Source organism: Dasypus novemcinctus, chromosome 31 (assembly GCF_030445035.2).
Source record: "Dasypus novemcinctus isolate mDasNov1 chromosome 31, mDasNov1.1.hap2, whole genome shotgun sequence".
Classification (NCBI taxonomy): Eukaryota; Metazoa; Chordata; class Mammalia; order Cingulata; family Dasypodidae; genus Dasypus; species Dasypus novemcinctus.
The window spans coordinates 24,930,926-24,947,426 of NC_080703.1; the positions used below are offsets into that span (position 1 = coordinate 24,930,926).

General features: G+C 36.6%; 1 protein-coding gene across 2 annotated transcripts in view; it reads left to right on the forward strand.

Annotated features, from left to right (window-relative positions):
* DYNC1LI1 (dynein cytoplasmic 1 light intermediate chain 1) overlaps positions 1-16,501 on the forward strand; it is a 46,928-nt gene that overhangs the window by 24,865 nt on the left and 5,562 nt on the right. For both annotated transcript variants that reach the window (XM_012530092.4, XM_004471112.3), the window contains exons 3-9: positions 310-426; positions 1,128-1,358; positions 3,676-3,845; positions 6,276-6,369; positions 9,860-9,995; positions 10,569-10,680; positions 15,691-15,750. In XM_012530092.4, the coding sequence (XP_012385546.1) occupies positions 310-426; positions 1,128-1,358; positions 3,676-3,845; positions 6,276-6,369; positions 9,860-9,995; positions 10,569-10,680; positions 15,691-15,750 (920 nt within the window). The remainder of the gene's footprint in view (positions 1-309; positions 427-1,127; positions 1,359-3,675; positions 3,846-6,275; positions 6,370-9,859; positions 9,996-10,568; positions 10,681-15,690; positions 15,751-16,501) is intronic.

Below are 16,501 nucleotides of genomic sequence, written 5' to 3' on the forward strand. Positions count from 1 at the left end.
CTAGAAGGGTAGAGCTTCCTGTATCTGTAGTTCCCACTTTGCCTCTCTACCTCCTGAAAAGTAGCTGCAGAGGAAGCTGTCTGTAATAAGATAGAATGCGGCTTAACAAGAGAAACACAGGTGCTGGGAGAGGATCCTGGTGGTGGTGGGGTCTGTGTCTTTGACTCTCTAGCTACCTCGTTATCTTCTATCAAATTACATTTTTTGGTTGAAGCCAGTTTCAGTTAGATTTTCCAGTTGGTAACAGAAAATATCCTAAATAATCTATATTATAATTAAAAAGATTTCTATGTTTTTATATCTATTTAGGTGAAGATGGAGCTGGAAAAACAAGCTTAATTAGAAAAATTCAGGGAATAGAGGAGTACAAGAAAGGAAGAGGATTAGAATATTTGTACTTAAATGTACACGATGAAGACAGGGACGGTGAGTGCATTTATCTGCAATATAAATTTCTTGAAGTCTTTTCTGACATTGACTGTTGCTCATATTAGTCTTTGACTTTTCTTATTGTATTGGTTTTCACTAGGAATCTACCACATCATATCAGTCAATAAATGTTTTGTGTTTAGGCATACTTATATTGGTTTGGGGTTGTGATTTACAGTGATACTGTCAGATATCTTAGGATATTCCAGAGTGCGCACCTTACCTTTCTTGCCATCCTTGAAGAACTTCAGTTTTCAGTTCATTCTCCCTCAGTTAGTGAAATAATAGCATACTCTGATTGTTTTCCTGCCTCCCTTATGCCTTCTCATTTTCTGACATAAAATTGTCATCTACTCCTCAGCTTTTCTCATGTGAAGGGCCATTTTTCTTCTCTAGATAACTTGCCTTCTCATTTTGTATATATCATCTTGAGTGTGCATAGCTCTGCTGATGATCAGAATATAAACATGTGCAGTTTCTGGTTTGGGATTGATAAATATGAAGTATATAATGCTGTACTTTGTGTTGGCAGTTAAATCATTTTCAGAAATATTTTTAGGCCTTTCCTAAATTGATAGATATGACTTAAGTAGTTGAACCTTGTCAAAACCAACTCTAAAGTACAAAGCAGTGCTGTTAATGGATAATGAAATTAACATTATCCCATTTTCTTGGTAACTTTCTTTTATCTGTTTCAGATCAAACAAGATGTAATGTATGGATCTTAGATGGAGACCTGTATCACAAAGGTCTCCTTAAATTTTCACTGGATGCCATTTCTCTGAAGGACACTCTAGCTATGCTAGTTGTTGATATGTCAAAGCCTTGGACTGCTTTGGATTCTTTACAGAAATGGGCAAGTGTTGTTAGAGAACATATTGACAAATTGAAAATTCCTCCTGAAGAAATGAAAGAAATGGAACGAAAGCGTGAGTAGTCTAGAAATATTAATACAGGTTTCAAATACAAAATGTCTTAGTGACAATAATTATCATTAGGAATTTTTTACTTTGAATAAGACTTAATGAAGGAAACAATGTGACGACTTTTTAGAAAATTCAATTTGAGTGACATGCTAGGTTTTAATATAATTTTTAATTGGAAATGTGAACATAATGGCAGTCTCCTTAGTAGAGATGCCTTTTCTCTTTCCCAAAGGGCTGTTGTGTTCATTTTGAAAGTAGTTTTTCAGGGTGAACAAAAGATTGACTCTTCCTCAGCTGCACATTTTCAGCAATTTCATCTCTTGATAAGTAGATCATTCTTATCAACCTTGTAAAAATGCCTGAAAAGACATTAACAACAACACAAAGAAGTGAAGCTGGTTTGGTGATTTACAAAGCATGTAATATATTTTGTATGTACCTAAGAGAATTGGAAATTGTCATGGAAATTATGAAAATCACCTGGGTCATTTCTAACAGGCTGTAAATCAGTGACATTTCTAAATTTTACCAAGAGTGCTTCATTTGCCATTGTTGTACTTTGCTTAAGAAAATATACAGATGAAGTGCTACTTTTCTTTGCTTCTGTTAGTTGATAACTCTTAAGGGGGAAATTGACAGCTTACTGGAATTAACATATAAGGAAACAGTAGAAACTTAGAAGAATTTATGTCTTTAAGTCATTAAAAAGATACTTAAGGGAAGCAGACGTACCTCAAGTGGTTGAGCGCCTGCTTCCCATGTTACAAGGTCTGGGGTTCCATCTGTGCTACCTCCTGAAAACAAAATAAACAACCACCTCTCATCAGTGGATGAGCATGGTAATGCCTTAAAAAGAAAAAAAAAAAGGAGTTTAAAAGCTTTTATCTTTACCTCTTTCTCTCTGTTGGCCATTGCCTGTGGGTCTTTCGTTGTTTTGGTTTTTTTCTCCCGATATTTGAGCTTATACTAGAGTGGTGGTTTTCAGCAAGAGGCCCCTGACCAGCAGCATCAATATACTATCAGCTGGGACTTTGTTGGAAAGCGTAGTCCCACGTCCCATTCATACTGCTGAATAAGAGACTCTGATGGGTGGAGCTAGTATTGTGGTTTAACCAGCCCTTTGGTGGATTCTGGTGCTTGCTAAAGTTTGAGAACCATTGTTGGGTTTCAGCCTCGGATCCCACGGGAGTAGCCACAGCACTGCTGAGGGTGTGTACGTACCCTTGTGCTCCGGAGGAACCGTGTTCAGCAGCTGAGGATACCCCCTCTTTCTCGACCCTGCGTATGTTTAGGACAGCTTTCCTCCATAGGAGTCAGTCTTCATAGTCATAATTACTTCTTTTTTTAGCAGAAATTATTTTAATTATATAATTAATACATATCTTTTTAAAAATTGAAAGTATTTTTTATATTTATATTTTAGAAATAGTGTTTATTTTTCTTTTCATTTCTAAGCTAGAATCATACTTTGGTTTTCCTGGGATTTTTTTCCCTCATAACATTATTATTTTCCTACAGCATTAACTATTCTTTGAAATTGGGCTTTTTATGACCATATAATATCCCCTCATATACTATTTTAAACCTGTACTGTGGGTAATTTAAGTTGTTTCCAGATTTGTTGTTTTGCTTTTAAACATCATGAACAGTCTTGTGTGAAAATTGCCATGCATGCGTGCATCATTGATTGTTTCCTTAAAATTAATTCCTAGAAGGATAATCACTGATTGTTAAGGCTTTTGATAACATTTATGTTTACTTTTTTGTTAAGCAAAGGTTTTGACAATCTTGGAAATGAGTTCTAAAGTTTTACCAGCATTGATGTAATGCCCTATTAATTCTTATCAGGGTTATAGAATGAAAATGGATCAAAATTAAGAATTGATAGAAAGGAGGAGACCTGGATTAAGAGTTTAGACAAAGAAAGTTAATATTAAAAAGTTATCCGGAACTGTCAATTAAATTGTGGGTTTGTTTTCCCACATTTATTTTTTCTTTTATCCTTTCAATGTCCTTTGTGAATTAGAGAAGGTAGAGAGTCAGAGCTACATTGTGACTTGCCTAAAGTATTTTACACAGACTGAACCAGACTTAGAACCCTATTCGTTGGAGCCATCCAGTGCTGTACTCTGTTTCCTAATAATTCATGTGGGTCCAGTGTTTGTGTATTTTCTTTGAAATAGGTTTATCAAATATTTTTTGTTTCTTTTCTTACACTAGAGTAAGTATAAACTCTAGTAAATATGTATTTAGATTATGGCAGAAAAGCTACCTGCTGAATTTCTAAACTAGGAATTAAATTATTTACTTTGATTTTCAGTGATTAGAGACTTCCAAGAATATGTAGAGCCAGGAGAAGATTTCCCAGCTTCTCCTCAGAGAAGAAATACTGTCTCACAGGAAGACAAAGACGACAGTGTGGTTTTACCTCTGGGTGCAGATACACTCACACATAACTTGGGCATTCCAGTACTAGTGGTTTGCACAAAGGTTAGTTGACTTCTGAGAGATTCTGCTGCTCATATTCTGAGGATGAAAAGTTCTTTTGTTTTCCAACCTTTCTTTGGAGTTAACATATTAATTTTCTTGGACAATTTTCTTAACAGATAGAAATAATAGATTAAGATATTGAATGATAGTCACATGTTGGTTTTGTGATCTTAATCATGGTTTCATTGAAAGAAAGTGTTATTTCAAATATTGTTTGTGATTGAGTTTCATTTTCCTAATTCCTAATAATATTTCTTTATACAATCAGTTTAGTAGAAATAATTTCCCGTAAGATGATAGTTTAATTTTTTTTGGTAGTTCACTTTCTCTGATGATTTACTGACTTGTTTGTTCATTTCTCCCACCCTCATTGTTTGCACTTGCTGTGTGCTGTGTCCTTAGCAGGCACCGGGAGCTGGACCCAGGACCTCCAGTGTGGGAGGGAGGCACCTGATCACTTTAGCCACCTCCATTCCCTATAATTCACTTTTCATAACAAAATATTTTCAACATTGACATTTTTTTTTAAGTTTTTGTTTTTAAACTTTATTTCAACATTGAGATTTAATATAATAAGATTATATATGTAAAATAAAACAGGCTTAGCCACTTAACAGCCCCTGTTATGTAAGGTTGTGTGCAGTTATTAAGGCCTTATCAATTTATTCAAAAGCTTCTAGTAGAAGCATTGTTATCAAAATCCTGTTAATTTAGTTCCGTCACTATATACACTGAATAATAAAATGAAATTTCCTTTAAAGATAATTTGTAGCTCATTTTCTCCTCATTTTGCCCTAAGTAGTGTGTTTTACTGTTTGTAAGCTATGGAATAGTTAGGAAAATGACAGAATATAAACCCTTTTAAGACCTAAAATTTTTAATGTTTTTTTTTTTTGTAATATATAAAGAAAATTTGCCTTATAATTAAGAGAAGGTATGGAATTTATTAATCTTTAGAATAAAGGTGATAAAAAATTTAAACCTAGTTTAGGTTTTACTTTGAATGCTATAGTAATTTTTAATAACAGAGGTGGGGCAATATTTAACATAATTGAAGTCTTATCTGCCTTTCAAATGGAAATTCTGGCATACTTACTTAAATCTTTTCTATAGAACTAAGTTTTTAAAAGCTTATCCTGGAGTCCTTTTGTGTGGTTTGTTTTTGTTTTGTTTGGCAAAAAAAAATGTTTATTTGCAGTTGTTTCCCGGTTTTACACTTTAGCTTGCCTCATAAAAAGCAATCTTATTGTCCCAAGGAAAAAATCTTAAGCTAAAGAAAGCTGAGCCTGTATCATATATCGTAGATTATTAATATTTTCAAGCCAAAAGAGATTATCTACTGTATTTCATATAATCTAAGTCACCATAAGATGTACCTCAGTTTAAGAGCTTTTAAAATGTGTAGGAAATAGGAGAATGTATGTCTCAGAATGGGTGAGTTATGGTAGTTCAACTTCATCCATTTTAAAGACTCTGGAAATTGAGATCAGGGAGAATAACTTTTTTGCCTTAGGTCCAGTTTCTCTGATGTAAATTAATTTTTATTTTAAACACTATGTTTCACCAAAATTGTCACAACTCAATGTAATAATCCCTCTCAGAGTTCTATAAAATGATTAAGATTTTTTTCTATGGTATATATGTATGTATAACTAAAAAAATTATTTATCAAATCTTACTGACCCTAATCTAAAATTAGGTATAATGAACATTATTATTTCTTTCCAGATTTCACACTAATTTCAGAAGGGTTTTGGTGAAATTATTTGAATGTCATATTTGAACCATGCTGTCTCTTTTTTCCTTAACTTTTTAAAGTTTGTTTATTGAAAACAGAATTCAGAATTATTTCATTGATTGTGTTCAGGTGACATTTCAAAAATAGCCTCTAATTCCCTTATCTTGCTTTTGGTGAAATTATAGTGAGTGAATAAAAGCACCAGAAAATAAATGGTCAATTAAGAATTATCAGATAAACAGAGGAACAAAGAGAAAATGGTGAGAGGTGGAGAATCTCTAAATATACAGACGTTTTATAGAACTGGAATAGATTTTTAGATCTTGAAAACTTTGTTCCAGGATATAAGTAGTTGAATTAGTAAGTTTGACCCCTCAGAATAAGCTTGTCCTGTTACTCTTCACCCCTTACAAACTAAAACTTTCTCTTTGGCATTCTCACCAGATTCAGTATAACACAGAAGTCAATGCTTTCTGAACAAATAAAATTATTCCATTATTTTAAGATGCCAAGCAAAAGTCTCTAGACAGAAAGGAGTGGTTGATATCCTAGGTCCTACTCTTCAGTTACCATATTAGATTTATAGTTTTGTGATGTTCCCCCACCCATAATTAAACTGTTCAAATCATTTTATATAATTTTGATTCTTTAAAGTTAATATTGTGTTGTTCTTTTTAATTATTTTAACTCAGTGTGATGCCATTAGTATATTGGAGAAAGAACATGACTACAGAGATGAACATTTTGATTTTATTCAATCACATATCCGGAAATTTTGTTTACATTGTATCCTTTAACACATTGATTGGTGCAATCTATCTTACCTGTTTTACTTATTTTTATTTGATTTTTGAAGTAAAATAATTAAATGATGAACTTTAGAAATTCTATAAATGTTTTTTCTCTTGCCTCTGGTTGAAATTTTCATTTTAACTCCCAAATAATTTATACCTAGATATTTTGAGAGAGAGAAACTAAGTTTCAAAACATGTAATTCTGATTTGCGTTGTTTCAAGAAATATGCTCTAGAAAAATAATTACCAGTGTTATGTGGAAAGTTCTAAGAGTTTGCTTTGTTAGCATATTTGAATAAAAAGCTGTATTTGTTTATTGGGGGATAGGGCAGGATCAGGCTTTATTAGATTTGTGTTTTCATTTTTAATATGTTTAGTATGTTACCTCATTAGTTTAATGCATGAGTGGTTTTAAAATCTGGCTGTGCATCAGACTCTCTGGCTCATCCAAGATCTACTGAATTGGAACATTGTAAAATGAGGCTGGAGAATCTGTACTTTTAATCACCTTGCTGGGTAATTGTGATGATCTCACAGTTTGAAAACTTGCCTTGAGGCATCTGGTGTAATCAAAGTTGCAAGGATTGGAAGAACCAATGAATAACATTTATAACTAATAGAGGTAGAAAAGAAGCGTTGTAAGTTAATGCTTTTAAGAGAATTTATTGCTGAAAACTTATTCAAAACTTAAGTGCGCTGAAGAGATCTGTTCCCATCCATCCCTATTAGATGAGAAGTTTTGCGGTTGGTTTCCCCAGCCAAGGATTTTGGGTCTGAAAAATGAAGAAATGATATTAGGAATAGATAGCAATAATAAGTAACACATATTTATAGTGTCTGCAATTTTCAAATAATTTTCCTTAATTTAAGGACCACATAATATAGAAAGCCTAACTAAATAAGACCACTTGACATTGGTAGTTACCTTTCCCCCATTTTCCTTTGATTCTTTGTCTTTTCCATGAGCGTTTCTCTTCTCATGTCATGTGATGGTTGAGCTTAGCTAAATGACACTAGTCTACCTAAGAATCTTCAAAAAATGGGAGTAATTGAAGTAGTGGTCTATAGCCTTTTTTGTTATCTTTGAAGATTAGAACATTTGAAAACACTCTCTTTAAATGTTATAGTACAAAATGTCAATATAGAAATGTAATCAGGAAGTTGTCCACTAAAAAAGCCTTTAGAGCTATCTCATTTTTAAGGTATTCAAAATGTGAGAAGTCACCTCAAGATAGTAAGTGAGGGAAACGGACTTTGGCCCAGTGGTTAGGGCGTCCGTCTACCATATGGGAGGTCCGCGGTTCAAACCCCGGGCCTCCTTGACCCGTGTGGAGCTGGCCCATGCGCAGTGCTGATGCGCGCAAGGAGTGCCATGCCACTCAAGGGTGTCCCCCGCGTGGGGGAGCCCCACGCGCAAGGAGTGCGCCCGTGAGGAAAGCCGCCCAGCGCGAAAGAAAGAGCAGCCTGCCCAGGAATGGCGCCGCCCACACTTCCCGTGCCGCTGACGACAACAGAAGCGGACAAAGAAACAAGACGCAGCAAATAGACACCAAGAACAGACAACCAAGGGAGGGGGGGAATTAAATAAATAAATAAATCTTTAAAAAATAAAAAATAAAAATAAAATAGGCACAAATAAAGCTTTAAAAAAAAAAAAGATAGTAAGTGAGGTGTGTTTGTCAACGAGTGAAGGTAACAGTCTAAAATCTTTTTTTTTTTAATTTTTATTGCAATGCAAAGTTTTCAGCTATAGAAATCTTCTAAAATGATAAATCAGTTCTCGTCATGGGAAAGATCATTAACAAAAAATTCACAGGATTAAGCTTTTACTTGAGATTATGATGCTTGTTTCATCTACCAAGTTAAGTAGTATTGAGCAATACCAGTTTTAGGTTCATAAGCCTCAGGCCATGTTCTGGAAAAGAAGTTAGATTACTCAGCCGTCTCTCATGGACACAATGGCCAGTGCTAGAGTGTGGTCTTTAGAAGGTGGTCAGAGAATCTTTGATAGTTACTCTGACCACATCATCTGTCAGAAGTCATGTTGCCCCTTGCTCCACCGACCTCTTGATCTTTTGGTCCATCATCTTTTTTGGAGAAAAGATTAAAGTTAGGATCTGCTTTAATTAATACAGCCTCCTGTGAGGTGTTATCTCAAGTTTTGGTCATAAAATCTACTTTGCCTTGGGTCATTCCTGGAAAGCATCCTGATGTTACCTACTAGTTCAGAGTCTCTGATCAATCAAAGTTCAGGTCTCCTGAACTTGGTCCCTGAAGTCCTAATACCTGGGATTCATAGAAACTTGAAGAGACACTAGTACAGAGTATCTTTGTGGAAAAGATAGGCAAAACAGTTGTTGGCAAATAATATCCCCTCCTTCGTGAAGTTTAGGAAGGTTAAAAAAAACAACTGTCCTCTCTTTTTTCTTTTCTTTTTTTTTAAAGATTTATTTATTTATTTAATTTCCCCCCCTCCCCTGGTTGTCTGTTCTTGGTGTCTATTTGCTGCGTCTTGTTTCTTTGTCCGCTTCTGTTGTCGTCAGCGGCACGGGAAGTGTGGGCGGCGCCATTCCTGGGCAGGCTGCACTTTCTTTCGCGCTGGGCGGCTCTCCTCACGGGCGCACTCCTTGCGCGTGGGGCTCCCCTGCGTGGCGACACCCCTGCGTGGCACGGCACTCCTTGCGCGCATCAGCACTGCGCATGGCCTGCTCCACACGGGTCAAGGAGGCCTGGGGTTTGAACCGCGGACCCCCCATATGGTAGACAGACGCCCTAACCACTGGGCCAAAGTCCGTTTCCCTCTTTTTTTTTTTTTTTTTTTAAGATTTATTTTTATCCTCCCCCACCCGTTGTCTGCTCTCTCTGTCCATTCACTGTGTGTGCTTCTGCATCTGCTTGCATTATCAGGCAGCACTGGGAATCTGCGTGTCATTTTTGTTGCGCCATCTTGCTGCCTCAGCCTCTTGTGTGTGCAGTGCCACTCCTGGGCAGGCTGCACTTTTTTCACGCCGGACCGCTCTCCTTGCGGGGCGCACACCTTGCGTATGGCACAGCACTCCTTGCGCACGGCAGCACTGCACGTGGGCCAGCTCATCACACGTGTCACGAGGCCCTAGGGATCAAACACTGGACCCTCCATGTGGTACACAGACCCTTTATCAGTTGAGCCATGTCCGCTTCCCCTCTCTGTGCTTTTAATATATAGGTAGTAATGGTGTCAGTATTATTAAATTACCTTTACTCTTTTGGCTTAATGAGACTTTTTTCCTTCTAAGTTAGATTATGTAAAGATTGTTTTATTTGCATTTTAACCCAATTTAAGTATTTTATATTTTTGAAATTCTTGATGACAGTATAAAATACTGGTGGAAATTATCGTTGAGACTAATAAACATCTAGATAAATTTTAAGCTGAGAACACAGAATTTTATGGTACACATTCATAGAATTTGTCTAAAATTTTCTTTAATGGTGTTATTTAGATGGTGCAGCGCTTATTTACACTTCAGTAAAAGAAAACAAAAATATAGATTTAGTATATAAATACATTGTTCAGAAACTTTATGGATTTCCCTATAAGATTCCTGCTGTTGTTGTGGAAAAAGATGCAGTATTTATGTAAGTATACTCTTAAATATATTCTTTTATCATGTACTGATTCTACTAGTTGATGGGAGTCATCGTTTTCCATTTTGGAGTATAACCAACAGACCTTTCCACATTAAACAGGTGAGAATCTATTCCTAGATTATTTTACTTATAGCCTGTCTTGACCTGTTTATCTTAGATTTACTGTCCTCCTGAGCCTTTTCAAAAGTTTTTGTTATTATAGGCAAAATATCTATTGGGTACAAAATTTTGGTGTCTTATATCTACTTATTCTTTAATTTAATTTAACAAATTAAAATGACTCAATGTACAATCTAGATATGCTTTTAAAAAGTTTTCTGAATAAAATGGGGAGTCAGTAATTAAAACTGCCCTTCTCCACAAAAATGTATGGCTTTTTAAAAAACTTAAAATATAGGTAATTATTTTAAAATGAGACTTAGGCATTATAATAAAAAGCATGTAAGTTTTCCATGATTTGTCAAATTGACTTTGTAAAATGTTTCCTTTGCATAATCATGAATTGAATGGAAGAATGACTATGTAAATGCTTGAGAATTTATCATATGCATTTCTTTCCAGTCCAGCAGGGTGGGATAATGATAAGAAAATAGGAATATTACATGAAAATTTTCAAACACTAAAAGCAGAAGATAATTTTGAAGACATCATAACTAAACCACCTGTCCGAAAGGTAACAGTTTTAGTATTTAGGCTCAATATTTAAGCTTTTAAACTGAGGAGGAAGCCCATAACTTTTAAGAATATCAGAAGAAAAGCAAAGCAGTCCTCTTTATCAAGAGATTTTCTAAGTATAATTTGTGTGTTCCCAATGTTCAATTCACAGGAAGGGTTTGTTTTTGCAAAATGTATGCCAGTTATTCAGTTGCTGAGTTGTTATTTAGCCTCTGGCATATTTATATTAGCAAATGTTAGTGCAATTCCAAGTCCTTTGAAATTGGTATGAGTGAATATGTGGATCTTGAACTGTTTGAATAACCAGAAGCTCTGAAATTTCCAATCAAGAGCTCAGCCAAAAGCCAAGAACATGTTGCTAGAAGAATTTCTTGGCTTTCACTTATTGAGAGGCACACCTCACATCTTCTCCAGTTATTAGTAACCCACACTAGTTACTCAGCTATCAAAGTGCATTTTTTTTTTAATTAAAAAAATTTTAAACTTTATTTTGAAATACTTTCAAACTTAAAGAACAGTTAAAAAATAAGACAAACCTATTACAGTAATAATATAGAGAAGGCCCAACATACCACTCCCCCTTACCAGATATCCCCATTCACCAATTTTAAGTTTGCCACATTGCTGTATAATTCTGTCTGTCTTCTATCAATCCATTTTCTTAACACTTGAGTGTAGGTTGTATATACATCGTGCTCTTTGAACACTTAATACTTCCTTGTACCTTCTCTAAGAAAGAGGACTTTCACTTAAGTAACTACTGTAAGTGCAGTTATCAAATTTAAGACATTTGACATTGGTGTAAAGCTTTGAGTCTATATTCCAAATTTTTCATGTGCCTCAATATCCCTTTGAGCCTTTCTCCTCCCTTGCTATATCACTTCCAAGATCATGTGTTGCATTAAATTGTCATTGTCTCTTAAGTCTCTCTTTTCATTTTCTTTTTTAATTGTGGGGCGTATATAGAACATAAACTGTCCCATGTCAGCCATCCCATGCAACAAACCATTGAGAGGGATGAATCACATTCACAATGCCGTGGTACCCTCATCACCTTCCATTACTAAAACTTTCCCATCTCCCCACACAGAATCCCCACACCCATTATGCATTAACTCTCCATTTCGCTTGGCAAACTATGCTGTAATTTCTGTCTCTGTGAGCTTGCATATTCTGTTATTTTTCCTTGTAGTTACCATGGGCTTAAATTGAATATCCTAAATCTGAAACAGTCTCATTTTGCTTTGATGCCAACTTAAGTAGTATACACAAACTATGTTCCTGTACCTCTCTGTCCCCCCACCTTTTTGTAGTTCTTGTCACAAATTACAAGCTATACGTTGAGTCCCAAACCACTGATTTATTACATTTTATACATTTACTTTTTAGATTCTGTAGGAAGTAGAAAGTGGAATTATATACCGAAAATACAATAGTGTTGGCATTTATACTTACCCATTTGGTATACTCTTCCTGGAATCTTTATTTCTTCATGTGGCATTGATTTATTTCCTATTGTCCTTTCCTTTCAACAATCAGAACTCTCTTTATGTAATCTCTTGTATGCTGGTCTAGTGGTGACGAACTCCCTCAGCTTTTATTTATCTGGGAATGTCTTAAACTCTTCTTCATTTTGAACAGCAGTTTTGCTGGATATAGAATTCTTGGTTGGCAGTTGTTTGACTTCAGCATTTTAAGTATGTCATCCTACTGCCTTATTGCCTCCATGGTTTCCAGTGAGACATTGGCACTTAAGATCTTACTGATGGTCCCTTGTATGTGATATGTTGCTCCTCTCTTGCAGCTTTCAGAATTTTTTATTCTCTTACTTTATTTTTCACATCCAGCAGTCTGAGAATATGCTGCAGCCTGGGTCTATTTGGGTTTATTCTGTTTGGAGTTTGGTGAGCATCTTGGATGTGTGTGTTCCTGTCTACCATTAAATTTTGAATGTTTTCAGACATTATTCCTTTGAGTATACTTTCTGCCCTTTCTCTCTCTCTCCTTCAGGGACTCCTACAAAACATATACTGTTACACTTGATGGTGTCCCAGAGGTTCCTGAGACTGTTTACGTTTCTTCTTTCTGTTCCTCAGACTGAATGATTTCAATTGTCTTATCTTTGAGTTCACAGATTCTTTCTTCTGTCAGCTCCAATATGCTGTTGAAGCTTTCCAAGGAATTTTTAATTTCTGTTACTTCAGCTCTGTTTGGTTCTTTTCATACTTTGCATCTCTCTGTTTATATTCTGTTTGTGTTCATCTATCATTCTTCTGATTTCCTTTAGTTATTTGTCCATGTTTTCCTTTTGCTTTTGTGCATATTTTAAAAAGTCTTTATATTAAGTCTTTCTTTGGCATGTCCCAAGTCTGGTCCTCTTCATTGATCATTTGTAATGCTTTCCTCTTGTCCTTTGCCTGAGCCATTGCTTCCTGTTGTTTTTTGTTGTTGTTGTTGTTTTTTAATCTTTTGTTGCAACCTTGACATTTTTATATTTTAACCTGTTACCACTGGGATTTAGACTCTGAGGAGTTTGTTCCTTAAGCTTGTACCCAACTAGTGAATGCCAGGAGCTTAAAAAAAAAAAAGAAAGAAAGCACTTTTCTCTTCTTCTGGACTTTTCCATCCAGTGTATTTAGAGAATAGCTGCAGGCAAAGGAGGGGCCTCCCTGATCCTTGTGTGCATGTGTCTTGTCTTGGGAATGCGCATGTGTCCCCTGGGAGTTTCTTCATTCACACAGTTACAGATGTCCCTCTGCCCTAGGGAGCAGTTTCCTTAGGGTCGCAGGTACTGCACTGTATCTTCTACAGCCAGCAATCCCTTACCACTGGCAGCACAACTTCACTGCTCTCCCACAATTTTCTGTAGAGAGCATGGTATGATGCTTTCTATGTGCACGCCCAGTTTTTGGATGACAAGTCCTTCAGCCACCCACTAGACAGATGGGGCCAGACATAAATGTACACAAGGGTTACTCTACTCTCTGTGGAACCTGGACCAGGAATCTGCACACTGGGCGCTTCAGGCTGGCTCTGCATCAAGCTGGTGGGGGGTGGGGAGGGGCCAGCCATGGCACCACAAGCTCCTGCAGTTTTTACTTGGTCTTTTTCTGGGTTGCACACCAGCCCTGTTACCGCAGGCTTTTAGCTGTTTTCTGGAGCTTTGAGCAAGATGTTTCTGTGAGGTCTTGCTGGTTGTCCAGTCCTCCTTTGAGGCGGGCAGAGACCTGAAGCAGCGTCTCACTCTACCATCTTGGTCAGGATGAAGCCCTATATCCAATTTTAGTCTTGAGAATTACATGTCATTTTCATGGCGATTGAATCAGGTTCTTGAAGTTACTCTTGTATAGATCTTTTTCTTTTTTTTTTTTTGAGGTACCAGGGACAGGCATTGAACCCGGGACTTCGTATGTGGGAAGCCAGCACTCAACCACTGAGCTGTATCAGCTCCCCTGAATTGGTTTTATGTTTTGCTTGTCGTTTGTTCCCGTTTTCTTTTGGAGGCACCAGGAACCTAACCCAGAACCTCCTATGTAGGAAGCAGCCTCTCAACTGCTTGAGCCACGGCTCTCTTTTTCATATATCTTGATTTCATGTTAAGCAGAATATGATGTTCTGTAGTTATAGAAGTTACAGATGCTTCTAAAAAATCACATAAAAATGATTGTTTGCATATTGATACTTTTAATTTGGACGTGTTTTAAAAAGAAATAATTTTGATTTAATAAAGAAGATTGCTACTTAAGATTCTGTACATTCATAACAGAGCATTCATCTTCTCTTTGTGTGAAATGAGTAATGAGAATTAAGGTCAAATGATAAATGAAAAGCCAGTTGACATGATATTTGATTGGGATGTCTATTAAAAGAAATACATACATCAGCTGAGTTTTTCCCATCCCCTTTTTTAACCAACTTAATTGTGCTTTAAGTTGTCTTTTTCTTTTATTCATTCCACAAATATTTGTTGAGCACCACCTCAAATAGGCATCGCTTTAAGTGTTAGGTGCTAACTCTTAGGAGGGTGATGCAAAGAATAAGCCAATACATCTGTCCTCTTGTCATGATAAGTGCTATGAAAATAAAACAGGGTCAGGCGACAGTGACTGGAGGACTGGGGCAGGGCGGGAGCTGCTTTAGGGATGGTTGGGGAGGATAGAATGTCTGATCAGAGGGAGGATGTTGGAGGCAGGGGACAGCAAGGGTACCTGCCCTGAGGCAGGAATGTGCATGGAGGCCAGAGCGGTAGGAGGAGAGGGGCAAAATTAACATCTTATGGTCCTTTCCGCTCGACTGCAGTAAGGATTTTGGATTTCCTTTCGATATGGAAAGTAATTGGAGGGTTTGAGCAGAGGAGTGATGTTATCTGACAACCATTTAAAAGTATCTCTCTGGCTCATTTATGGAAAATATACTCTCTTGCATTGTACAGCAAGAGAGTGTAAGCAGGAGACTTGCAGTTCCTTTGTCTTCATTATTCAGCAGAGAAAAGAGCCATTATATTTTTATTTCAGGAAACTAGAGGCAAGTTGATTTTCATGGAACTGGGATATTACTAGCCCTTTGAAAACATCGACCTGTTGTTTAGCAAATTTTATAAGCATGATTAATATGCCTGTGGCTAGAGGATTGTGCTGCTCAGTACAGAAGTTCTTATAAACAAATGATTTCTAAATTGTAAATTGGGTAAAATTACATAAAATGAAAAATTGATGTGTGTGCCCTCCTTAGTCATACTAGCCATATTTCAAGAGCTCAGTAGCCACATGTGGTTAGTGGCTACTCTACTGAACAGCGCAGATACAGAACGTTTACATCATCACCGAAAGTTAGTGGGCAGTTCTGCCTGCCATTAGGGAATTGGGTAGGGCAGCTAACCCATGTGGATATAGTATAGGTAGCATTTATATTCTTGAAATGTTTTTGAGTTAGTGTAATTAGGGACTGGTTATTAAAGGCTTTAACATAATATATTAAACTTACTCATTTATGCATTGCTTTTTTTCAGTTTGTGCATGAGAAAGAAATTATGGCAGAAGATGACCAAGTTTTTCTTATGAAGCTACAGGTATGAAATTGCATCAGATGCAAACTTAGTGTGGCTAATTGGTAAACTGTTCTTGCAAATATTTTGTTTAAACATACATTAATAGGGCGCCCATAGTCACACATACCCTGCCCCCAGTCTGGACGCTGGGGACACACTGAGCAGTCCTATTGGGAAAGGCTGAAATGAACTCCCGGGACCAATGTGGCAGGGCCTGAGAACGTACTACAACTGTTAGTGTAGATGATAGTGGCAAGTACCATGGCAGAGATGGCGCACAAGCAGGGTTTTGAGTTTACTGGGGACCTGTCAATCCTCTAAATGTGAGTGGGAAAAATAAAATAAAATAAAATAAAATAAAAATAAATGTGAGTGGGTTTCTGAATGGCATCCAAACCACAGCGCAGAACTGCAGGCAGCCCACACAGCAATTGAATAAGTAAAGAGTCAAAACATAGATAAACTCATCTTTGGGACAAATAGTAACTTTGTCACCAAAGACATGCCAGAATGGAGTGGTATCTAGAAAGAAAGTGATTGGAAAATGACCTCTGGAAAAGATTTTGAGATGATTGATCAAGCTTCCCAAGGAATAGATAGCTACTCTGCGGAAATCTGTTCTAGTCATCGAGGCATCAGAGGCAATGAAGAAGCCAATAGATTGGCTACAGAACGATCTGGAAAATACAACCATATTTTTTTCCATCATACGTATTACCTGCCCTCTTGTTGCTATCTCTACTGGTGCCAATTTCCAAAGATTTCTTCCCAA